Source organism: Salmo salar, chromosome ssa04 (genome assembly GCF_905237065.1).
Source record: "Salmo salar chromosome ssa04, Ssal_v3.1, whole genome shotgun sequence".
NCBI classification, from domain to species: Eukaryota; Metazoa; Chordata; class Actinopteri; order Salmoniformes; family Salmonidae; genus Salmo; species Salmo salar.
This window is the reverse complement of record NC_059445.1, coordinates 42,465,747-42,493,102: the sequence shown is the minus strand read 5'-3', so window position 1 is coordinate 42,493,102 and position 27,356 is coordinate 42,465,747. Positions and strand designations below refer to the sequence as shown.

The window sequence follows — 27,356 nt, the reverse complement described above, 5'->3', positions numbered from 1 at the left end:
CACTGTCAAACATGAGATTACCAATGGTAAGTAACCATCAACGTAACTAGCGCTTTGCCTGATTAATCAGACTGCTACACAATGGAATTGGTATACAGTCTGAAACATAGGATTACAACATAGTGGAAATGTCCCTTACAAGACAGAATGTTTAATACAATTACATTTTAACTTACTCTACTGCTTGTCTGTAAGGTTGGTCCTTCAGCTGCTCTACATTTTAGACAAAATATCCACAGGAAAGTATTGTTTATACAACTTTTTAGACTAGAGCACCAGTACTGTAGTTGAAAGCACAAACCACGTAAACACCCGCGAGACTTTGGTTAGTATGCATCTACTTCTGTCTTGTACACGTACCTTCGGTCATAAGCAAACACATCCTGATCACCACACAGACCTGGGTTGCGAAGTCGGTTTAATAATAATTTCCTGGGGATATTTTGTTTTCCATTTCGAGTAGTTGATAGCCCAACCATAGAGTAAGTTCAAACGTCATTTTATTAAACATTCTAGCTTTGTAAGGAACATGTCCACGATTTTGCACTCCTGTTTGACTGTATACCAATTCAGTTGTGTAGCACAGTCTGATTAATCAGGCAATCTAGCTCTGCACTGTTTCATAATTGATTATTTGAATCATCTGCCAAAGGATTTCAAGATGTGGTACACTTTGGGTAAATATTGCCTTCTGTAATTTAGCTATTGTGCTAGGGCTCTATGTAAGTTGTTTGGAGTTAAAAGTGATTGTTTGGAGTTTGTGTAATTCTGTGTTGATCAATATGTTTCCTGACATAATTGCATCCTGACCTTGACTGACACAGCAATAGCAGAAGTAGTAGTGTATGTTCAAGCTGTGTTCAGTTGTCTTCAGGTGCAGATTGATGTGCTATATTTTGGTGAGTGGTGGTATCTCAGGGAACCATGACTCCTGGGAACACAGCCATGGATGAATGCAAGCAGACCGTCAATCATGTTTGTTGTGGTGTCACAAAATATTCAGTTTACTGTGCTCTGCTATGTTTCCTGTGTGTCTGCCTGCCTGCCTGCCTGTGTTGTGTGCGTGCAAACACTGATACTGTACTCTCCCCCCGCCAGCGAACCTCACAGGCCATTCTGAGAGAGTGGGCATGGAGAACTTTGAGCTTCTCAAAGTCTTGGGCACAGGAGGTGAGGCTCACTGCGCCAATCTTGGGTCGATGCTTATAAACTGACTATACCAAACATTAGAAACGCATTCCTAATATTGAGTTGCGCACCCCCCACAGTTGTGTCAAGCTGGCTGGATGTCCTTTGGTTGGTGGACCATTCTTGACACGGGAAACTGTTGAGTGTGAAAAACCCAACAGTGTTGCAGTTCTTTACACTAACTGGTGTGCCTGGCACCTACTACCATACCCCGTACAAAGGCACTTAAATCTTTTGTCTTGCCCATTCACCATCTAAATGTCACACATACACAATCCATGTCTCAAAGCTTAAACATCCTTCTTTAACCCGTCTCCTCCCCTTTATCTACACTGATTTGAAGTGGATTTAACAAGTGACGTCAATAAGGGATCATAGCATTCACCTGGATTCACCTGGTCAGTCTGTCATGGAAGAGCAGGTGTTCATAATGTTTTTTTATACTCGATGTATATAACTATAATTTTTTTTATTGAACCTTTATTTAATTAGGCAAGTCAGTTAAGATCATATTCTTATTTACAATGACGGCCTACCCCGGCCAATCCCAGACGACGCTGGGACAATTGTGCACCGTCCTATGGGACCCCCAATCACGGCCAGATGTGATACAGCCTGGATTCGAACCAGGGACTGTAGTGACACCTCTTGTACTGAGATGCAGTTCCTTATACCACTGCACCACTCGGGATAGCGCCATAGTATTATTGGAGACCTGGATAACTTAATTTTACTGTCAATTTTTTTTGTGGAACATTTAGAATGAAAAGTTAAGGTTGTAAATGTGGTGGGTGGTAGGGGCTACAATCAAATGTGATAAACGTTTCCAACCTTTCCTCTCTGTCTCTGTCTAGCCTACGGGAAAGTGTTTCTGGTCAGAAAGAACAGTGGTCACGATGAAGGGAAGCTGTATGCCATGAAGGTGAGTCCCTGTATCGTCTTTGACATTGGTCCAAAGACAACCCAAAGCGTTGACATTGTCTGATGTGGAGAGAATTCATGGACGGGTTGACCTACCTGTTGATGATAACGTCTCAGGTGCTGAAGAAAGCAGCCATCGTTCAGAAGGCGAAGACAGCGGAGCACACGCGTACAGAGAGACAGGTGCTGGAGCACATCCGCCAGTCCCCGTTCCTGGTCACACTGCACTACGCCTTCCAGACCCAGACCAAGCTCCATCTCATCCTGGGTGAGCGCCGGATCAAACAAACCCATACGTGGAACTCTCTGGCTATGACCTTGGAAGTGCTGAAAGTGTGTCTCTGTGTGTGTATACTGTGTTTCTGCCTGTGTATGTGTTGTTGCTTGTCTATTCAAGTGTTATCTGTATCTGTCTGTGTATAGACTATGTGAGCGGAGGGGAGATGTTCACACACTTGTACCAGCGGGATCACTTCTCTGAGGAAGAGGTGCGGATCTACATCGGGGAGATTATCCTGGCTCTGGAGCACCTCCACAAGGTATGTTATCGAGCCTTTCTGTCCTTTACATAACCTTGCTGATATTCCATTCCTTAATTGTATCTGTGGTCCTCTTACATGATCAAATTTAGGCTGGATACTTTGCTCTTATCTGTTAATGTTATGTTATCAAGTGTATGTAACTTCTTGCTCGGCATGATGTGTACAGCTAGGCATCGTGTACCGGGACATCAAGTTGGAGAACATCCTATTGGACAGCGAGGGACATTTGGTGCTGACAGATTTTGGGCTCAGCAAAGAGTTCCTGGAGGAGGAGGTATGACAAAAAGGAAGACCTTTTTTCATTGATGCCTCTATTTGTGTGGACGCAATCTGTGCATGTATGCATCCATGCATCCATGCATATATTTCTGTCACTACAGACTGAGACGTGTGTTTTATTTCCCCCACTACAGAAGGAAAGGACGTATTCGTTCTGTGGCACCATAGAGTACATGGCTCCAGAGATCATCAGGGGGAAGTCTGGTCATGGAAAGGTAAGAGTTAACCCATCACTCGGGGCATGGCTATGAGCTACAGCGGTTCATTAGACATCAATTACTGTAGAACACGAATGTATTTTTTTCATTCTTCCTTTTGACCCTTTTCTCCTGCCCACCCCAGTCAGTAGATTGGTGGAGTTTGGGTATCCTGATGTTTGAATTGCTGACGGGGGCGTCCCCATTCACACTGGAGGGGGAGAGGAATTCCCAGAGTGAGGTGTCCAAGTGAGTGCTGTGTGTCATCCACCCCTCCTCACACACACACCATGGTTCCATCCAACTCTTTCATCATTGCCCGTGGCCCTCGGCTACTTATCAAAATAATGACATCTATTGTAAAGGTGGCTTCTTTCTCCCTCTCTTTATCTCGCTGTCTGAATACAATAACAAATAAATTAGTTGTGCTGCGTCCTATGTGTAACATAAAGCCTGCAGCATAATTAGACATTCTGGTAAGCTGTTTCTTTTCAATCATGTTCTTTTTGGCCATAATGGTTGTCTTGTAATGAGGGCTGTTTACACAGTGCCTTCAGCAAGTATTCATACCCCTTATTCCACATTTTGTTGTGTTACAGCCTGAATTCAAAATGGATTTCTCTCCCATCTACACACACTACCCCAAAATGTCCAAGTCAAAGCATGTTTAGACATTTTTGCACATTTTCTTGAAAATGAAATGCAGAAATATCTCATTTACATACAGTACCAGTCAAAAGTTGACACACCTACTCATTGAAGGGTTTTTCTTTCTTTTACTGTTTTCTACATTGTAGAATAATAGTGAAGACATCAAAACTATGAAATCACACATATGGAATCATGTGGTAACCAAATGTATTTTATATTTCAGATTCTTCTAGGAAGCCCCCCTTTGCCTTGATGACAGATTTGAACACTCTTGGTATTCTCTCAACTAGCTCCATGCGGTAGTCATCTAGAATGCATTTCAATTAATAGTTGTGCCTTGTTAAAAGTTAATTTGTGGAATTTCTTTCCTTAATGCGTTTGAGCCAATCAGTTGTGTTGTGACAAGGTACGGTTGGCATACAGAAGATAGCCCTATTTGGTAAAAGATCAAGTCCATATTAAGACAAGAACAGCTCAAATAAGCAAAGAGAAATGACAGTCCATCGTTACTTTAAGACATGAACGTCAGTCGATCCGGAAAATTTCAAGTGCGGTCACAAAAACCATCAAGCGCTATGATGAAACTGGCTCTCATGAGGACCACCACAGGAAAGGTAGACCCAGAGTTACCTCTGCTGCAGAGGATAAGTTCATTAGTTACCAGCCTCAGAAATTGCAGCCCAATTAAATGCTTCAGAGTTCAAGTAACAGACCCATTTCAACATCAACTGTTCAGAGGAGACTACGTGAATCAGGCCTTCATGGTTGAATTGCTGCAAAGAAACCACTACTAAAGTACACCAATAAGAAGAAGAGACTTGCTTGGGCCAAGAAACACGAGCAATGGACATTAGACCGGTGGAAATCTGTCCTTTTGGTCTGATGAGTCCAAATTAGAGATTTTTAGTTCCAACCACTGTGTCTTTGTCTTTGTGAGACGCAGACTAAGTGAGCGGATGATCTCTGCATGTGTGCTTCCCACCGTGAAGCATGGAGGAGGTGTGAGGGTGCTTTGCTGGTAACACTGTCTGTGATTTTCGAATTTAAGGCACACTTAACCAGCATGGCCACCACAGCATTCTGCTGCGATACGCCTTCCCATCTGGTTTGTACATAGTCCCACTATCATTTGTTTTTCAATAGGACAATGACCCAACACACATCTAGGCTGTGTAAGGGCTATTTGACCAAGAAGGAGAGTGATGGAGTGCTGCATCAGATGATCTGGCCTCCACAATCACCTGACCTCAATCCAATTGAGATGGTTTGTGATGAGTTGGACCGCAGAGTGAAGGAAAAGCAGCCAACGATTGCTCAGCATATGTGGGAACTCCTTCAAGACTGTTTGAAAGCATTCCAGGTGAAGCTGGTTGAGAGAATGCCAAGAGTGTGCAAAGCTGTCATCAAGGCAAAGGGTGGCTACTTTGAAGAATCTCAAATATATTTTGATTTGTTTAACCTCTCCAGGGTATGTGGGACGAAATCGTCCCACCTACTCAACAGCCAGTGGAATCGAGTGGCGCGATATTCAAATACATTAGAAATGCTATTACTTCAATTTCTCAAACATATGACTATTTTACACCATTTTAAAGACAAGACTCTCGTTAATCTAACCACACTGTCCGATTTCAAAAAGGCTTTACAACGAAAGCAAAACATTAGATTATGTCAGCAGAGTACCCAGCCAGAAATAATCAGACACCCATTTTTCAAGCTAGCATATAATGTCACAAAAACCAAAACCACAGCTAAATGCAGCACTAACCTTTGATCTTCATCAGATGACACTCCTAGGACATTATGTCATACAATACATGCATGTTTTGTTCAATCAAGTTCATATTTATATAAAAAAAAACAGCTTTTTACATTAGCATGTGACGTTCAGAACTAGCATTCCCACCGAACACTTCCGGTGAATTTACTAAATTAATCACGATAAACGTTCACAAAAAACATAACAATTATTTTAAGAATTATAGATACAGAACTCCTTTATGCAATCGCGGTGTCCGATTTTAAAATAGCTTTTCGGCAAAAGCACATTTTGCAATATTCTGAGTAGATAGCTCGCCATCACAGGCTAGCTATTTTGACACCCACCAAGTTTGGCACTCACCAAACTCAGATTTACTATAAGAAAAATTGGATTACCTTTGCTGTTCTTAGTCAGAATGCACTCCCAGGACTTCTACTTCATCCACAAATGTTGTTTTGGTTCAAAATAATCCATAGTTATGTTCAAATATCCTCTGTTTTGTTCTTGCGTTCAAGACACTATCCGAACGGTGACGCGCGGACACGTATCGTGACACAAAAATTCAAAATATTCCATTACCGTACTTCGAAGCATGTCAAATGCTGTTTAAAATCAATTTTTATGCGATTTTTCTCGTAAAATAGCGATAATATTCTGACCGGGAAACCCTGTTTTCGTTCAAAGACTCAAAGTTGAAAATGGAGTCGTCTCGTGCACGCGCGCCCCCGTCTCATTGTTCTCAGATCGACCACTTACCAAATGCGCTACTGTTTTTCAGCCTGGGACAGCAGAGTCATCATTCAACGTTCTGGCGCCTTCTGAGAGCCTATGGGAGCCTTACAAAGTGTCACGTTACAGCAGAGATCCTCTGTTTTCAATAAAGAGAGTGTAGAAGGCCAAGAAATGGTCAGAGAGGGCACTTCCTGTACAGAATCTTCTCAGGTTTTTGCCTGCCATATGAGTTCTGTTATACTCAGACACCATTCAAACAGTTTTAGAAACTTTAGGATGTTTTCTATCCAAATCAAACAATTATATGCATATTCTAGTTTCTGGGCAGTAGTAATAACCAGATTAAATCGGGTACGTTTTTTTATCCGGATGTGAAAATACTGCCCCCTACCCTAGAGAGGTTAACACTTTTTTGGTTACTACATGATTCCATATGTGTTCATAGTTTTTCTGTCTTCATTATTATTCTACAATGTAGAACATAGTAAAAATAAAGAAACACCCTTGAATGAGTAGGTGTGTCCAAACTTTAGACTGGTACTGTAAGTATTCACACCCCTGAGTCAATATTTTGTAGAAGCACCATTGGAGGCAATTACAGCTTTAAGGACATCTTGGGTTTATCTGTATCAGCTTTGCACATCTGGATTTGGAGATTTTCTCCCATTCTTCCTTGCAGATTTTCTCAAGCGCTGTTAGATTGGGAGCGGCAGTAAACTGCAATCTTCAAGCCTTTCCTCAGATTTTCAATGTGATTCAAGTAGGGTTGCACATTTTGGAGAATATTCAGAGGTGGAAACTTTGTGGAAATTAACAGAAATATATGCAAATTAATATTAATACCATTTAAATGTAGATGTTTTTCGCATTGAATATATTTACCATATCATATGGAGGCAAACATAAACCTTTTACCTTATAAGTAGACATAATTGCAAATGATTAAATCCTTCCAATAGAAGTAAAGAAAACAATTTAGTTATGAATTGAACTTGAATTAAATTAGTTGACTCTTCACATGGGAGGATTTCACTGAACAACAAAAGGGAATATTGAATGATCCCAATGATCCATCGCATCTCCCAAAAACGTTTTCAACATACACTATTGTTCAAAAGTTTGGGGTCACTTAGTCCTTCTGTTTTTTTAAAGAAAAGCAAAAAAATGTTTGTCCATTTTTAAAATAACATCAAATTGAACCCGAAATACAATGTAGACATTGTTAATGTTGTAAATGACCATTGTAGCTGGAAACGGCAGATTTTTTATGGAATATGTACATAGGCGTACAGAGGCCCATTATCAGCAACCATCACTCCTGTGTTCCAATGGCACGTTGTGTTAACTAATCCAAGTTTATCATTTTAAAAGGCTAATTGATCATTAGAGAACCCTTTTGCAATTATGTTAGCACAGCTGAAAACTGTTGTCCTGATTTAAAGAAGCAATAAAACTGGCCTTCTTTATACTAGTTGAGTATCTGGAGCATCAGCATTTTTGGGTTCGATTACATGCTCAAAATGGCCAGAAACAAAGAACTTTCTTCTGAAACTCGTCAGTCTATTCTTGTTCTGAGAAATGAAGGCTATTCCAGGCGAGAAATTGCCAAGAAACTGAAGATCTCGTACAAAGTTGTGTACTACATCCATCACAGAACAGCGCAAACTGACTCTAACCAGAATAGAAAGAGGAGTGGGAGGCCACAGTGTACAACTGAGCAAGAGGACAAGTACATTAGTGTCTAGTTTGAGAAACAGATGCCTCACAAGTCCTCAACTGGCAGCTTCATTAAATAGTACCTACAACACCAGTCTCAACGTCAACAGTGAAGAGGCGACTTAGGGGATGCTGGCCTTGTAGGCAGAGTCCAGTGTCTGTGTTCTTTTGCCCATCTTAATTTTGTATTTTTATTGGCCAGCCTGAGATATGTCTTTTTCTTTGCAACTCTGCCTAGAAGGCCAGCATCCCAGAGACTCCTCTTCACTGTTGACGTTGAGACTGGTGTTTTGCGGGTACTATTAAATTAAGCTGCCAGTTGACCAACCCACTCAAGTGACGCACCCCTCCAGTAAGCCAATGACTCAGCCCCTGTAATAGGGTTCGAGGCAGAGAATCCCAGTGGAGAGAGGGGAACCGGCCAGGCAGAGACAGCAAGGGTGGTTCATTGCTCCAGTGCCTTTCCGTTCACCTTCACACCCCCGGGCCAGACTACACTCAATCATAGGACCTACTGAAGAGATGAGTCTTCAATAAAGACTTATAGGTCGAGACCGAATCGGCGTCTCTCACATGGATAGGCAGACCATTCCATAAAAATGGAGCTCTATAGGAGAAAGCCCTGCCTCCAGCTGTTTTCTTAGAAATTCTAGGGACAATAAGGAGGCCTTCATCTTGTGACCATAGCGTACGTGTAGGTATGTACGGCAGGACCAAATTGGGAAGATAGATATGAGCAAGCCCATGTAATGCTTTTTAAGTTAGCAGTAAAACCTTGACATCAGCCCTAGCCTTAACAGGAAGCCAGTGTAGAGAGGCTAGCACTGGAGTAATATGATAATTTTTTGGGGTTCTAGTCAAGATTCTAGCAGCCATGTTTAGCACTAACTGAAGTTTATTTAGTGCTTTTTCCAGGTAGCCGGAAAATGGAACATTGCAGTAGTCTAATCTAGAAGTGACAAAAGCATGGATTAATTTTTCTGCATAATGTTTGGACAAAGTTTCAGATTTTTGCAATGTTACGTACAGTTGAAGTCAGAAGTTTACATACAGTCATTAAAACCCGTTCTTCAATCACTCCACACATTTCTTGTTAACAAACTATAGCTTTGGCAAGTCGGTTAAGACATCTACTTTGTGCATGGCACAAGTCATTTTTCCAACAATTGTTTACAGACAGATTATTTAATTTATAATTCACTGTATCACAATTCCAGTGGGTCAGAAGTTTACATACAGTAAGTTGACTGTGCCTTTAAACAGCTTGGAAAATTCCAGAAAAGGATGTCATGGCTTTAGAAGCTTTTGATAGGCTAATTGACATCATTTGAGTCAATTGGAGGTGTACCTGTGGATGTATTTCAAGGCCTACCTTCATACTCAGTGCCTCTTTGCTTGACATCATGGGAAAATCAAAAGAAATCAGCCAAGACCTCAGAAAAATATTTGTAGACTTCCACAAGTCTGGTTCATCCTTGGGAGCAATTTCCAAACGCCTGAAGTCACCACGTTCATCTGTACAAACAATGGTACGCAAGTATAAACACCATGGGACCATGCAGCTGTCTTACCGATCAGGAAGGAGATGCGTTCTGTCTCCTTGAGATGAACGTACTTTGGTGCGAAAAGTGCAAATCGATCCCAGAACAACAGCACAGGACCTTGTGAAGATGCTGGAGGAAACCGGTACAAAAGTATCTATATCCACAATAAAACGAGTCCTATATCGACATAACCTGAAAGGCCGCTCAGCAAGGAAGTCACTGCTCCAAAACCGCCATAAAAAAGACAGACTACGGTTTGCAGGTGCAAATGGGGAGAAAGATTGTACTTTTTGGAGAAATGTCCTCTGGTCTGATGAAACAAAAATAGAACTGTTTGGCCATAATGACCGTCGTTATGTTTGGAGGAAAAAGGGGGAGACTTGCAAACCGAAGAACACAATCCCAACCGTGAAGCACGGGGGTGGCAGCATCATGTTGTGGGGGTGCTTTGCTGCAGGATGGACTGTTGCACTTCACAAAATAGATGACATTATGAGGAAGGAACATTATGTGGATATATTGAAGCAACATCTCATGACATCAGTCAGGAAGTTAAAGCTTGTTTGCAAATGGGTCTGCCAAATGGACAATGACCCCATGCATACTTCCAAAGTTGTGGCAAAATGGCTTTAGGACAACAAAGTCAAGGTATTGGAGTGGCCATCACAAAGCCATGACCTCAATCCTATAGAACATTTGTGGGCAGAACTGAAAAAACGTGTGCAACCAAGGAGGCCTACAAACCTGACTCAGTTACACCAGCTCTGTCAGGATGAATGGGCCAAAATTCACCCAACTTATTGTGGGAAGCTTGTGGAAGGCTACCCGAAAAGTTTGATCCAAGTTAAACAATTTAATGGCAATGCTACCAAATACTAATTGAGTGTATGTAAACTTCTGACTCACTGGGAATGTGATGAAAGAAATAAAAGCTGAAATAAATCATTCTCTCTACTATTCTTTTGACATTTGACATTCTTAAAATGAAGTGGTGATCCTAACTGACCTAAGACAGGGAATTTTTACTGGGATTAAATGTCAGGAATTGTGAAAAACTGAGTTTAAATTTACTTGGCTAAAGTGTATGTAAACTTCCGACTTCAACTGTAGATGGAAAAAAGCTGTCCTTAACTGTCTTGATATGTTAGTCAAAAGAGAGATCAGGGTCCAGAGTAATGTCGAGGTCCTTTACAGTTTTTTGACGACTGTACAACCATCAAGATGAATTGTCAGATCCAACAGAATATCTCTTTGTTTCTTGGGACGTAGAACTAATGTCTCTGTTTTGTCCGAGTTTAAAAGTTAAACATTTGCCGCCATCCACTTCCTTATGTCTGAAACACAGGCTTCCAGGGAGGGCAATATTGGGGCTTCACCATGTTTCATCAAAATGTACAGCTGTGTGTCGTTCGCATAACAGTGCAAGTTAGCATTATGTTTCCAAATGACATCACCAAGAGGTAAAATATATAGTGAAAACAATAGAGGTCCTAAAAGGGAACCTTGAGGAACACCGACATTTACAGTTGATTTGTCAGAGGGCAAACCATCCACAGAGACAAACTATCATTCTGACAGATGAGATCTAAACCAGGACAGAACTTGTCCGTGTAGACTAGTTTGAGTTTCCAATGTCTTCAAAAGAATGTGGTGATCGATGGTATCAAAAGCCGCTCTAAGGTCTAGGAGCACGGGAACAGATGCAGAGCCTTGGTCTGACGCCATTAAAAGGTAATTTACCACCTTCACGAGTGCAGTCTCAGTGCTATGATGGGGTCTACAACCAGACTGAAGCGCTCCGTATACATTGTTAGTCTTCAGGAAGGCAGTGAGTTGCTGCGCAATTGCTTTTTCAAAATGTTTTGAGAGGAATGGGAGATTTGATATAGGCCTATTTATTAAATTATTATTTATTTTATATATTTATTTTTATTTTTTGGGGGTCAAGGTTTGTCTTTTTCAAGAGAAGCTTTATTACTGCCACTTTTAGTGAGTTTGGTACACATCCAGTGGATAGGGAGCTGTTTTATTATCTTCAACATGAGAGGGCCAAGCACTGGAAGCAGCTCTTTCAGTAGTTTAGTTGGAGTAGGGTCCAGTATGCAGCTTGAAGGTTTAGAGTCCGTGACTATTTTCATGAATGTGTCAAGAGATACAGGATAAAAAAAAAAACTTGAGTGTCTCCCTTGATCCTACTTCCTGGCAAGTGTTGTGCAGACTCAGGACAATTGAGCTTTGGAGAAATACCCAGATTTAAAGAGGAGTCCGTAATTTGCTTTCTAATGGTCATGATCTTTTCGTTAAAAGAAGTTCATGAATTTATTACTGCTGAAGTGAAAGCCATCCTCTCTTGGGGAATGCTGCTTTTTATTTAGCTTTGCGACAGTATTAAAAATACATTTAGTATTGTTCTTATTCTCCTCACTTAAGTTGGAAAAATAGGATGATGGAGCACTTTGAGGGCTCTTTGATACTGCCTTTCCAAGCTAATCGGAAGACTTCCAGTTTGGTGTAGCACCATTTCCGTTCCAATTTTCTGGAAGCTTGCTTCAGGGCTCGGGTATTTTCTGTATACCAGGGAGCTAGTTTCTTATGACAAATGTTTTTTTTTTTTTAGGGTATTACACAAGGTTAAATTAAGTTCCTCAGGTGGTTAACCGATTGTTGTACCCTGACGTTATTGGGTAGGTGGAGGGAGTCTGGAAGGGCATCTAGGAATCTTTGGGAATTTATAGCATGGCTTTTGATGATCTTTGGTTGGGGTCTGAGCAGATTATTTGATGCGATTGCAAACGTAATAAAATGGTGGTCCGATAGTCCAGGATTATGAGGAAAAACATAAAGACCCACAATATTTATTCCACGGGACATAACTAGGTCCAGAGTAGGACTGTGGTAGTGAGTAGGTCCAGAGATGTTGGACAAAACCCACTGAGTCGATGATGGCGCCGAAAGCCTTTTGGAGTGGGTCTGTGGACTTTTCCATGTGAATATTAAAGTCACCAAAAATTTGAATATTATCTGCCATGACTACAAGGTCCAATAGGAATTCGGGAACTCAGTGAGGAACGCTGTATATGGCCCAGGAGGCCTGTAAACAGTAGCTATAAAAAGTGATTGATTAGGCTGCATAGATTTCATGACTAGAAGCTCAAATGATGTTAACGCTGTGTTTTTTTATTTACATTTTTTATTTTTTAAATTGACATTTGGTTTCATAAATGTTAGCAACGCCTTTGCGGGATGCGTGGGGGATATGGTCACTAGTGTAACCAGGAGGAGAGGCCTCATTTAACACAGTAAATTCATCAGGCTTAAGCCATGTTTCAGTCAGGCCAATGACATCAAGATTATGATCAGTGATTAGTTAATTGACTAAAACTGCCTTGGAAGTTAGGGATCTAACAATAAGTAGCCCTATTTTGAGATGTGAGATATCACAATCTCTTTCAATAATGGCAGGAATGGAGGAGGTCTTTATTCCAGTGAGATTGTTAAGGCGAACACCGCCATGTTTAGTTTTGCCAAACCTGGATCGAGGCACAGACACGGTCTCAATGGGGATAGCTGAGCTGACTACACTGACTGTGCTAGTGGCAGACTCTACTAAGCTGGCAGGCTGGCTAACAGCCTGCTGCCTGGCCTGTACCCGATCTCATTGTGGAGCTAGAGGAGTTAGAGCCCTGTCTATGTTCATAGATAAGATGAGAGCACCCCCCCCTCAGCTGGGATGGAGTCCGTCACTCCTCAGCAGGCCAGGCTTGGTCCTGTTTGCGGGTGAGTCCCAGAAAGAGGGCCAATTATCTACAAATGCTATCTTTTGGAGGGGCATAAAACAGTTTTCAACCAGCGATTGAGTTGTGAGACTCTGCTGTAGAGCTCATCACTCCCCCTAACTGGGAGGGGGCCAGAGACAATTACTCGATGCTGACACATCTTTCTAGCTGATTTACACGCTGAGGCTATGTTGCGCTTGGTGACCTCTGACTGTTTCATCTTCACATCGTTGGTGCTGACGTGGATAACAATATCCCTGTACTCTCTACACTCGCCAGTTTTAGCCTTAGCCAGAACCATCTTCAGATTAGCCTTAACGTCGGTAGCTCTGCCCCCTGGTAAACAGTGTATGATCGCTGGATCATTCTTTTTGAGTCTAATACTGCTGATAATGGAGTCGCCAATGACTAGGGTTTTCAATTTGTCAGAGCTAATGGTGGGAGGCTTTGGCGTCTCAGACCCCGTAACGGGTAGAGGAGAGACCAGAGGAGGCTCGGCCTCTGACTCCGACTCGTTGCTTAATGGGGAGAACCGATTGAAAGTTTCTTTCGGCTGAATGAGCAACACCGGTTGAGCATTCCTACAGGTCATTTGCACTTTGAAGCAGGCTCTCATCAAGGACTTGCCTGTATTTGGCTTCATTCATTGTTCCTTCTCTCTTTACCAGTCTTGCTTCATGGTAGGGATGGTGTTAGACGGGTGATGAGCTGTGCCTAGTTTTCTCCAGACATGGCGCTTTGCATTCTGTCCAAAGAGTAAAATTTTCGTCTCATTAGACCGCAGAATCTTATGCCTTATGATCTGTCTTTCACTTGCCTTTTTGCAAACTCCAGGCATGCCTTCATGCTTTTTTCTCAGGAGTGGCTTCCGTCTGGCAACTCTCCCTTAACACCCAGTTTTGTGAAGTGCTGTAGAGACTGTTGTCCTTCTAGTAGGTTCTCCAATCTCAACCAAGGAACTCTGTAGTTCTGTCAGAATTGTCATTGGGTTCTTGGTCACCTCCCTGACCGACGTCCTTCTTGCCCTGATGCTTAGTTTGGTCGGACGGTCACCTCTAGGCAGAGTCTGGGTAGTTCTGTATGTTCTCCAAGGAGATCACTGTGCTCTTGGAAATGTTCAACACTCTAGAAATGGTTTTAAACCCTTCCCCAGATATGCCTCACCACAATTTGGGATCTACGGACAGTTCCTTGGACTTCATGATATAGTTTCTGCTCTCATATACACTGTCAACAGTGGGACCTTATATAGACAGGTATGTTTCTTTCTAAATCATGTCCAAACAGTTGAGTTTGCCACAGGTGGACTCCAATCAAGTTGTAGTGACATCTTAAAGATGATCAAAGGAAGTTAGATGTACCTGAGATCAATTTGGAGTATCATAGCAAAGGGATATTTTTTGTTGTTGATATTTATGCATTTCATTTTCACTTTGTCATTGTGGGGTATTGTGTGTAGATGGGTTCTTGAATCCATTTTGAATCAGGCTGTAACAACAAAATATGGAGTAAGTCAAGGGCTATGAATACTTTCTGAAAGCACTGAAGGCAAAGTGATTGCTCTTCCCTGTTTCTCTTCTTTGCCCCGCCCCCTCCTGCCCTCCTCTCAGGCGTATCTTACGCTGTGAGCCGCCGTTCCCCTCTATGATCGGAGTCGTGGCTCAGGACCTGCTGAGGAAGCTGTTGGTTAAAGACCCCCACAAGAGACTAGGCTCGGGGCCACGAGGGGCCGAGGACATCAAGAGTCACGCCTTCTTCAAGGTGCTCCTCTTCTCTCCTGCCGCTCTCTGTCTCTAGGCCCATCTCCCTCTCTCCCAACGTGCTCACACACATACACACACACACACTCTGCTCACCATTCTCCTCCCATTGCTCTATATTCATAGGGTCTCAGTTGGTCAGACCTTGCTGAGAAGAAGGTAGTCAGCCCATTCAAACCAGAGATCAGGAGCGAGCTGGATACAGGGAACTTTGCTGAGGAGTTCACTGGCATGAATCCTGTCTATTCTCCAGCCAGCACCCCACCAAGCACTGACCGCCTGTTCCAGGTACGTTAAATACACATTGTGTGCTTCCACTGTCACCGAAAGACACCCTGGACATACACAAGACTCTTGTCTTCAATTTCAGGGCTACTCCTTCGTTGCTCCCTCCATTCTGTTCAACAAGAACGTGGTGATGGGTGACTTCATGGAGGGCCAGATGGGAGCAGAGCGGCCGGGCTCAGCCACTGTCCGTCGCAGTGCTACGTTAGCGGTATGGAACTAGTCCTCTCATGGGCCTCAGGATAGACGAGAGGTTTGGTGAATGTATCGGTGTTAATGTTGGCACTTCCTTTTATTTTTTATTTTTTATTTAGTCTTAGTCATTTTGTATAAAATATCATTGTCTTAGTCACATTTCTGTCATTTGAATAATTATTTAGTCTAGTTATTGTCAAAATGATAAACAGTGGGCCATTTTAGTCAACTAAATCCTTTCATTTTAGTCACTTTTTATTTTTTGTGCCTCATTAACCTATAGTAAACAAAAATCACTGACTTCCATGTGCACAAACATACATAGGCTTGTCCTACCAACATATTTTTCTGCATAGCATCCTATTGCATGATTCTCTACCCAACAGCCAAGTTGGCAGAAGAACACATTACTCTGCAGCAGATAAAAATGCCACCCCTTGACATACTGCAGCTATATTGTAATCAAAGTTCTGTCATCCGTAGTGGTCTGATAGGTTGCAGCAAACTATCTAGCTAGGATTATCAATCTGTTGTTATCTAAGTTATCAGATGTCTCTTGAGGTTGGTAGTATTTTATTCCCTGTCATCTTGTGGGTGCAAACACTGTGGAAACGTTGCATTCGGTCTTGTTTGAATTGACAAGATGGCTCCAAACATCGGCCCTTTTTCTACCGGGAGCTTGTACCACCGGGAGAGTAGCCATGGCGTGTGCCTTATTTGCATCAATGATTTGTTGTTGCCAGATTGGATAACGGTTGCCGGGCAGAGAGGTGAATCGTGAATGACCTGAGCATGGTATTTATTTCCCACCAATAACAGAATTGCAACATTGCATTGAGAAAGCCTTACAATTCTGCTAATGTCATGCTTTTGATTGAACTAAAAAAAGAACACTAAAAAGCTCTCAATCTCTGCAAAAATGTTTGTCCAGTCCACTCACTGGTCATATTTTAGTCACGGAGATAATTTCATCTCGTTTTCGTCAACCGAAATGAAAAAAAAATATGTTTTTTTTCTGGGTCTATTAACTCAGTCAATTGCCAGTGGAAAATAGACGTTTGACAAATCACTATCACTGGACTGTATCCAGAGAGGGCCTTATGTACAACACTGTTTGACATGAGCTCAACCTGTGCTTCATTAGTAAAACAAATCTATGTGCAACATTTTCACATTTAGCAAGGGTAGGATTTGGACATTTCATGCAGTGGAGCACATTTTGACACATTCCACAGTTTCCTGTGTAGTTTGTACTTGACTTCCCTCTCTCTTGTCCTCTGCAGGACTCTATGTTCTTCCAGCTGTATGAGCTGTGCCTGCAGGGGGCGCCCCTGGGCGAGGGCAGCTTCTCTGTGTGCAGGAAGTGTCGACACCACCAGAGCGGCCATGAGTACGCCGTCAAGATCATCAGCCGCAGGTGAGCCGGGCGTGGCGCTGGCTGAGAGACTGTCACGCACTAATGCAATGTGTCATTGTTACACCAGCATGATGAATTACACACTTCACGCTGCTGTGTTTTAATATATTCTATTCCAATGCATTACCATACCTGTTTGGTGCACTGAGGTGGTTTGTGTTGTTGACCTTTAGTGCATGAATGCCTTTGAACTCTGTCTGTCTGTCTCTCTGTCTCTGTTTGTCTCTCTGTCTCGTTAGAATGGAAGTAAACACTCAGAGGGAGATTGCTGCCCTCAGGCAGTGTGAGGCTCACCCCAACATCGTCAGACTGCACGAGGTCTACACCGATCAGGTACACAATGATGGTAGAAATGCCATCAGCAAACACGCACTGACAAAACTGTCAGGTGTTCTTTCTCTTCACTTTGGCTGTGTTTACTTACAAGGTGGCAGGACTCGAATGACAATAATGTCTGACATTTGGGGAATATATTGGGGAACTTAAGCAATCATGCAGCAATAAACAATTTTCTCATCACAGACACAACTTTAATCTTCTCTCTCTCTCTTCTCCCATCTCCCTCTCAATCACTATCTCTTCCTCCCTCTCTCAGTTCCATACATACCTGGTGATGGAGCTGCTGCGTGGGGGGGAGCTACTGGAGAGGATCAAGAGGAAGAAATTGTTTGGGGAGGCAGAGGCCAGTCAGCTGCTCAGGAGCCTGGTGTCAGCTGTCGGCTTCATGCACGAGGCTGGAGTGGTCCACAGAGACCTCAAACCAGAGGTGGGCCAACAGACTGACTCACAGAGAGGGAGTCTGAATATATTCTAGAATCTATAAAAATATACTGCTCAAAAAAATAAAGGGAACACTAAAATAACACATCCTAGATCAGAATGAATGAAATAATCTTATTAAATACTTTTTTCTTTACATAGTTGAATGTGCTGACAACAAAATCACACAAAAATAATCAATGGAAATCCAATTTATCAACCCATGGAGGTCTGGATTTGGAGTCACACTCAAAATTAAAGTGGAAAACCACACTACAGGCTGATCCAACTTTGATGTAATGTCCTTAAAACAAGTCAAAATGAGGCTCAGTACTGTGTGTGGCCTCCACGTGCCTGTATGACCTCCCTACAACGCCTGGGTATGCTCCTGATGAGGTGGTGGATGGTCTCCTGAGGGATCTCCTCCCAGACCTGGACTAAAGCATCTGCCAACTCCTGGACAGTCTGTGGTGCAACGTGGCGTTGGTGGATGGAGCGAGACATGATGTCCCAGATGTGCTAAATTGGATTCAGGTCTGGGGAACGGGCGGGCCAGTCCATAGCATCAATGCCTTCCTCTTGCAGGAACTGCTGACACACTCCAGCCACATGAGGTCTAGCATTGTCTTGCATTAGGAGGAACCCAGGGCCAACCGCCACCAGTATATGGTCTCACAAGGGGTCTGAGGATCTCATCTCGGTACCTAATGGCAGTCAGGCCAATGCCAAATGCCAAACGTCCTGCACGGTGTTGGGCTGTAAGCACAACCCCCACCTGTGGACGTCGGGCCCTCATACCACCCTCATGGAGTCTGTTTCTGACCGTTTGAGCAGACACATGCACATTTGTAGCCTGCTGGAGGTCATTTTGCAGGGCTCTGGCAGTGCTCCTCCTGCTCCTCCTTGCACAAAGGCGGAGGTAGCGGTCCTGCTGCTGGGTTGTTGCCCTCCTACGGCCTCCTCCACGTCTCCTGATGTACTGGCCTGTCTCCTGGTAGTGCCTCCATGCTCTGGACACTACGCTGACCGACACAGCAAACCTTCTTGCCACAGCTCGCATTGATGTGCCATCCTGGATGAGCTGCACTACCTGAGCCACTTGTGTGGGTTGTAGACTCCGTCTCATGCTACCACTAGAGTGAAAGCACCGCCAGCATTCAAAAGTGACCAAAACATCAGCCAGGAAGCATAGGAACTGAGAAGTGGTCTGTGGTCACCACCTGCAGAACCACTCCTTTATTGGGGGTGTCTTGCTAATTGCCTATAATTTCCACCTGTTGTCTATTCCATTTGCACAACAGCATGTAAAATGTATTGTCAAGTGTTGCTTCCTAAGTGGACAGTTTGATTTCACAGAAGTGTGATTGACTTGGAGTTACATTGTGTTGTTTAAGTGTTCCCTTTATTTTTTTGAGCAGTGTATATGGCCAGGAAGAAGTAACACGTTGAAATGGCTGCAATATTACACCGACCAAATTTTGCAGGCAGTGAGTGTAATGAGATCAAGGTGTTTCGCAATGCTGTAAAAACCACTAAGCATGTCCCATTTTATTTTGTTGTTTCAGGGTGAAATAAATTGACATTTGTTGCTCCATTACATCAGCCAATGAATGTAACCTTCTGTTGACGGAGTTGTTCCTGCACAGCCCACTCACTGCTCTCGCTCTCTCTCCGCCTGGCAGAATGTGCTGTTTGCAGACGAGGGGGAGGACTCGGTGCTCAAGGTGATAGATTTTGGTTTTGCCCGGCTGTGCCCTGCGGGCAGCGCCCCCCTGCAGACTCCCTGCTTCACACTGCAGTACGCTGCTCCTGAGCTCTTCCACAGCACCGGTTACGACCAGGCCTGCGACCTCTGGAGCCTTGGGGTCATCCTGGTACTTACACTACTAACTGACTCTGTAATGTGTCATTAGTAAAACGAATTATCGTTATGTTATTGATGATGTTTGTGTTTTTCTCTGGCAGTACACCATGCTGTCAGGACAGGTGCCCTTTCAGAGTGAGCAGCAGCAGCGGGCGGGGATGACCTCATCTTATGCTGCCGACATCATGCATAAGATTAAAGAGGGTGACTTCTCATTGGCTGGAGAGGCTTGGAAGGGTGTGTCAGACGAGGCTAAAGAGCTTGTGAAAGGTGTGTTGTGCATCCCTCCTTATTCACTCATTGACATGATGCAATTCATAATTTTTTCCATCTGTTCACCACATTCAGAAAGTATTCAGACCCCTTGACTTTTTCCTCATTTTGTTATGTTACAACCTTATTCTAAAATTGATTAAAAACATTTTTTTTAATGAAATCCTCAGCAATCTACACACTGACATAGCGAAATGAGGTTTTCAGACATCTTTACAAAAGTATTCAGACCCTTTGCTATGAGACTCAAAATTGAGCTCAGGTGTGTCCTGTTTCTATAGATCATTCTTGATATGTTTCTACAACTTGATTGGAGTCCACCTGTGGTAAATTCAATTGATTGGACATGATTTGCAAAGGCACACACCTGTCTATATAAGGTCCCACAGTTGACAGTGCATGTCTGAGCAAAAATGAGGAGTCGTCCGTAGAGCTCTTAGACAGGATTGTGACGAGGCACAGATCTGGGGAAGGGTACCAAAACAATTCTGCAGCATTGAAGGTACCCAAGAACACAGTGGCCTCCATCATTCTTAAATGGAAGAAGTTTGGAACCACCAAGACTCTTCCTAGAGCTGGCCGCCCGGCCAAATTGAGCAATTAGGGGAGAAGGTCCTTGGTCAGTGAGGTGACCAAGAACCCGATGGTCACTGACAGAGAGATGGGAGAACCTTCCAGATGAACAACCATCTCTGCAGCACTCCACCAATCAGGCCTTTATGGTAGAGTGGCCAGACGGAAGCCACTCCTCAGGCACCATAAGAACGCTGACCATGAGAAACAAGATTCTCTGGTCTGATGAAACCAAGATTCAACTCATTGGTCTGAATGCCAAGTGTCACATCTGGAGGAAACCTGGCACCATCTTTACAGTAAAGCATGGTGGTGGCAGCATCATGCTCTGGGGGTGTTTTTCAGGGACTGGAAGACTAGTCAGGATCGAGGCAAAGATGAATGGAGCAAAGTACAGAGATCCTTGATAAAAACCTGCTCCAGAGAGCTCAGGACCTCAGACTGGGGCGAAGGTTCACCTTTCAACGGGACAACGCATGAGTGGCTTCGGGACAAGTGTCTGAATGTCCTTGAGTGACCCAGCCAGAGCCCGGACTTGAACCCGATCTCTGGAGAGACCTGAAAATAGCTGTGCAGTGACGCTCCCCATCCAACCTGACAGAGCTTGAGAGGATCTGCAGAGAAGAATGGGAGAAACTCTCCAAATACAGATGTGCCAAGCTTGTAGTGTCATACCCAAGAAGACTCGAGGCTGTAATTGCTGCCAAAGGTGATTCAACAAAGTACTGAGTAAAGGGTTTGAATACTAATGTAAATGTGATATTTCTGTTTTCAATTTTGAATAAATTAGCAAAAATTTCTACATACTTGTTTTTGCTTTGTCATTAGGGGATATTGTGTGTAGATTGATGAGGGAAAAAAACTTGAATCAATTTTAGAATAAGGTTGTAACCTAACAATGTGGAAAAAGTCAAGGAGTCTAAATACTTTCTGAAGGCACATATATATATATATATATATATATATATATATATATATATATATATATATATATATATATATATATTTAAAAATAATGAAATCCCTTTATCCATCACTCCCTTATCGTCTTGCTTTCTCTGCCCCTCCCTACCCTTCCTTAACCCCCCCTGTCCCACCTCTCATTTTTGCTCTCCTTCCCCAACTCTTCTAAACCAACCCCCCCCTCCCTGTTTGTGTTCAGGGCTGCTGACGGTGGATCCAGAGAGGCGTCTCAAGCTGTCTGCTCTGAGAGAGAACAGCTGGCTGCAGGGCGGGGCCATCGTATCCTCCACCCCCCTCTGCACCCCAGATGTGCTCGAGTCCAGTGGCCCCATCGTCCGCTCCTATGTCAACGCCACCTACAAGGTAATGGAACTCTTAATCTCTTTTTTTCTTTTACTCAAATCCAGTGCGGAAAAAGTAGTTTGCATTCCTTGTGTTCCTTTTAACTTTTTGATTTAATTTTTCCTACTCTCCCTAACCAAATCAAAGTCAATTTGGCATTTGCAGAGTACTGCGTATTGTACAATGAAGTGTTTACTTGCAAGCTCTTCTCTCAAACAGTGCAACATTTATTTTAAAAAGTATTCAATAAAATAATCAAGTCAAAAGTAGAAGTGAAACAAATATGAGTATTTATACAACGGGTGGGTCTAATCCTGGATGCTGATTGGTTAAAACCGTGTCCCAGCTGTTCCACAAGTTACCACCGGCTAAGGGCTATGATGTTGGAATGCCTATCTACCGTTCCATCTCCCTGTGCAATCAATCCACTGTCTCATCAGCCCAGGCAGGCAATTTATCAACTAGATCTCCACTGTAAAAAATCATCTAGACATTATCTTCCATTTCTTTTAGACTAGCAATTGATTTTCAACAGCAAAGACGTGTATAAACCTTGCCATCTGTCTCTGACTTTTGCAGCAATGTTTCAATATTGAAATTCGATCTCCAGCTGTCCCACACAGTAATGAATGTGTAGGGACCAGACAGACAGGCAGCTTCTCTCAGCCAGTCGAAATCATGAATTGGTATATTGTTTTTATAGATACAGTACCAGTCAAAAGTTTGGACACACCTACTCACTCAAGGGCTTTTCTTTATTTTACTATTTTCTTCATTGTAGAATAATAGTGAAGACATCAAAACTATGAAATAACACATGGAATCATGTAGTAACCAAAAAAGTGTTAAACAAATCAAAATATATTTTATATTTGCGATTCTTCAAAGTGGCCACCCTTTGCCTTGATGACAGTGGTAGCCATGTTGGTTAAGTGTGCCATGAATTCTAAATAAATCACAGACAGGGTCACCAGCAAAGCACCATAACACCACCTCCTCCATGCTTCACGGTGGGAACCACACATGCAGAGATCATCCTCTCACCTATTCTGTGTCACAAAGACATGGAGGTTGGAACCAAAAATCACAAATTTGGACTCATCAGACCAAAGGACAGATTTCCACTGTCTAATATCCATTGCTCATGTTTCTTGGCCCAAGCCTCTTCTTCTTATTGGTGTCCTTTAGTAGTGGTTTCTTTGCAGCATTTCGACCATGAAGGCCTGATTCACGCAGTCCCCTCTGAACAATTGATGTTGAGATGTCTGTTACTTGAACTCTGTGAAGCATTTATTTGGGCTGCAATTTCTGAGGCTGGTAACTCTAATGAACGTGTCCTCTGCAGCAAAGGTAACTCTGGGTCTACCTTTCCTGTGGCGGTCCTCATGAGAGCCAGTTTCATCATAGCACTTGATGGTGTTTGCGACTGCACTTGAAGAAACTTTCAAAGTTCTTGACATTTTCCAGATTGATTGACTTTCATGTCTTAAAGTAATGATGGACTGTTGTTTCTCTTTGCTTATTTGAGCTGTTCTTGCCATAATATGGACTTGGTCTTTTACCAAATAGAGCTATTTTCTGTATACCACCCCTACCTTGTCATAACACAAATGATTGGCTCAAACGCATTAAGAAGGAAAGAAATTCCACAAATTAACTTTTAACAAGGCACACCTGTTAATTTAAATGCATTCCAGGTGACTACCTCATGAAGCTGGTTGAGAGAATGCCAAGAGTGCGCAAAGCTGTCATCAAGGCAAAGGGTGGCTACTTTGAAAAATCTCAAATATAAAATAGATTTTGATTTGTTTAACACTTTTTTGGTTACTACATGATTCCAAATGTGTTATTTCATAGTTTTGATGTCTTCACTATTATTCCACAATGAAGAAAATAGTAAAAATAAAAACCCTTAAATGAGTAAGTGTCCAAACTTCTGACTGGTACTGTATATGCAGAGAAATGTCAATAGAAAAACAGGTCAAATGAAATGCAGCTATTTTGCTGTCTTTCCAACTTCAGTTTGAATCATTGTGTTAGCTGGCTAGCTCCACTAAACAGTGTTCTTCCAAAAGAGCCAATTTTTTTCTATGCCAGGTGAAATCGCGCATCATTAGCTCACTGGAATGGATGTATCCAAGTAAATGTTACTATTAAGCAGCTTAAAGAAGCGCAAATGCAGAAAATGGTGGATTAATCTGGCTGCACTGTTTGACGTGACTGTGTTAGCCCCAGTTGGGAACATTTAGAATGAACGACCATAGATGTGGAGTAGAAACTTCAGGACTGGGTCTCTGGCAACCTAACCGATAGAATGAGCGACCAGCCAACTTGGGTATCAACCCTTGATTTGCGTTGGGACTATAACTCGTGGAAGGATGAAATGGTATGAATAAATTCATCAAAATAATGTTTTTAATGACAAGTATGTCAATTATTATTTGAATGTGTTGGTAACCCATGTAAAAGTGATCATTCCCTCTAAGCTGTTTTTTGGAGGATATATTGACTAAGTCTCAGGCCTAACAACACAATATGACTATAAAAACGCTATAATATATTAATATAATAAATGGTATGTGCAATGTAACGACAATCGAGAAATACAATCAGTTTATTAGGTACACCTATCTAGTACTGGGTCGGAGCCCCCTTTGCCTCCAGAACATCCGGAATTCTTCGGGGAATTGAAACATTGCTCAATTGGTATCAAGGGACCAAACATTCCCCACACCGTTACACCACCGCCATCAGCCTGTACTGTTGACACTAGCCATGGACTCATGCTGCTTACGTCAAACTCCTGACTCTGCCATCAGCATGACGCAATAAGAACCCGGATTCGTCAGACCAGGCAATGTGTTTTTTCACTCCTCAATTGTAAAGTTTGTGATTGCGTGCCCACTGGAGATGCTTTTTTTTTTCTCGTCTACTGCAATAGCCCATCCATGACAAGGACTGACGAATTGTGCGGTCTAAGATGCCGTTTGGCACACCACTGTTGTACTGGGCCGTTATTTGCCTGTTTGTGGCCCACCTGTTAGCTTCTTGCCATTCTCTTTTCACCTCATCAACGAGCTGTTTTCGCCCACAGAACTGCCGCTGACTCAATGTTTTTTGTTTGTCGCCCAATTCTCGGTTAACCCTAGACACTGTCGCGCGTGAAAATCCCAGGTCGCCGGCCGTTTCTGATATACTAGAACTGGCGCACATGGCATCGACGATCATACCACGCTCAAAGTCGCTTAGGTCAGTCTTTTTGCCCATTCCAACGTTCCATCGATCAGTAACTGAATGCCTTGATGCCTGTCTGCCTGATTTTTATATAGCAAGCCACGGCCACGTGACTCACTGCCTGTAGGAGCGAAGCATTTTCGTGAACAATGGGGTGTACCTAATAGACTGTCAACTGAGTATATAATGGAAGTGCATGTGCAATGTAATAGAATAAGCAGGCTATATTATTGTATGTACATCCTCTCCATTAGGCCTTCAACAAGGGGAAGAGGGAGGGCTTCTTTCTGAAGAGTGTCGACAACGCCCCCCTTGCAAAGCGACGCAAGCTCAAGATGACAAGTACAGGTGTGGAGACTCGACGGAGCTCCTCTTCCTCCTCCTCATCATCATCTTCCTCAGCTGCCTCTGCCGCTACAATAAACCTAAAAACACAGCCACCACACCAAACTCTGCCCCCGAAGCTAGAAAAGAGCTAGCAGCCGAGGAGGGGAGCAAGAGGAGTGGGAGGAATGGAGTTAGGAGAATAAAGCACATTAATTCAGCTATGACAGATTGGAATACTGGCTCTGAAAGACCAGAGATGATTCGATTTGTTATATCCCCTCTAAGTCCAAAGTCATATAGAATCTCCAAATTCTAAGATCTTATTTATGAACAAACTAAGAGACTAGTCCAATACTTAAGATGAAACAAAAGGGTTCATGTCCCTGTTTCCTTTGAAAGAATATGCTGAATGGCATTTTGCATTATCGTAATGATGCAAGGACTTTATATGTATTTATACCAGCTGCAGTGCTCTGCAGTAGCTTGTCCCATCTCATAACTGTTCTCAAGAAATGAACTAACGTGTCATTTCTTGAATGGAACAAAGCTTTAGACTATTGTTTTCGAAATTCCGGTCAGAGGCTTTACATCAGTATGGTAAGTTATGGAAGACATTTTTGTCGGCTTTAAGATCATACTTATGAAGTTTTCAGTCACTTTTTAGCAGGGTGACGATGAGCACGCAGTTGGAGATAATGCTGATGTTTTGCATGTTGTCAGTACCTGAGGTAAGGAGCCCTGTCGCAGAACGAGTCAGAGAAAAGCGGAGTGAAAGGGGAAATGCAGAGCCATGAATGAGCACAAGCCATATATACACAGGGAGGTCATGGCCTCTACAACAGAGCACTTATGGATAGATACACAGTGGTCATCGCGTGGTAAAACAGAGAGGCAGTGGTTGGGAGTCTGTTGGAAGTCTCGTTCTGTTTTTAATGATGTGGTTGAGATTAAGAAAGAATGTTGGTACTGCAGACAGCTGTCCAAATTAACTTTGACCTTGAGGGGTGGTCCCAGTCCATGGGACGCTGTCTTTGTAACCCAATGGTTCTAGTCACATACTGCCAATTTACAGGACCCTTAGAATAATTTCCTATGGCTTGAGATATCAGCCTTCTATTGACGTTGCTGTCTGTCTGCATAGTTAACTGGTTCGCTGAAGTTCACCTGAGAATCAAATAACGGCATCCATTGTTCTGTATGCATAAGTGTGCTTCATTTAACAACCGTCATGATTCTGACAGTGAAGACCGGGAGATGGAACACTTGGTGGTCGACATTCTGATTTGATATCATAGTCCCATACACAGTGGCCTAAGGCTTATGATGTACATTTCTGAGCAGGGCAACTTTTCATTATATTGTGCAAAGGGCCAAATGGAAAAAAAGACTTATTTTTACTGTGAGTAAATAGTGTCACCCTGATTTAGAGGTTAGTGTTTTTGTAGACGTTTAGGTGTTTGATCATTGAATGTCAGTTACACTGATCATTTACTTATCACTTTTCTTACCGGAATATATTGACTGTTGATTTGATTTGTACCTGGATATCACACAAATGTAGTCATTTTAATCAGTGATACTCATTTCAGATTTAAACAGTGCTTATTTTAGTATTTATTACATGTCATGTGTTTTTATAATGCTGTGGTAATGGTTGTCGTGCGTGTGTGCGTGCGTGCGGCGTGACTGATTCTGGGGATTGGATGTGCTCTTTTCCTTATTAGTCTTCAGGTAAAGTATTATTGCAAGTTACTGTAGTAAAAAAAAAATTTGATCCCATTTTAGTCACTCCTTTCTAAACATTATTTTGTCGGGAACCGTGCTTTTGTTTGGCTGTTGATGTCGTGTGTTGTCTTTTTTTTAATGTTATGAATTTGACTCTTTTTTTTAATGAGCTACTACCCATTTCATGTATTACTGTCCTTTTTTGCCCAACATTTTAAATTCTTTCTTCAAAGCATATCATGACATTGAGATTCCCTATGTCACGATAGCTTGTGATGTTTGGTTTGGGTCAAGAACACTTCAGTCTGGAGCAAAATAAATGACTTTACTC

General features: G+C 42.6%; 1 protein-coding gene across 1 annotated transcript; it reads left to right on the top strand.

The window, feature by feature from the left end:
- Positions 1-370: 370 nt before the first annotated feature.
- Positions 371-27,356, top strand: ks6a5 (Ribosomal protein S6 kinase alpha-5). Its single transcript, NM_001146433.1, is given in 5 exon segments — positions 371-482; positions 1,099-1,170; positions 2,043-2,110; positions 2,227-2,292; positions 27,006-27,356. Coding segments are annotated over 4 exon segments (204 nt in total). The 5' UTR covers positions 371-482; positions 1,099-1,130; the 3' UTR covers positions 27,036-27,356.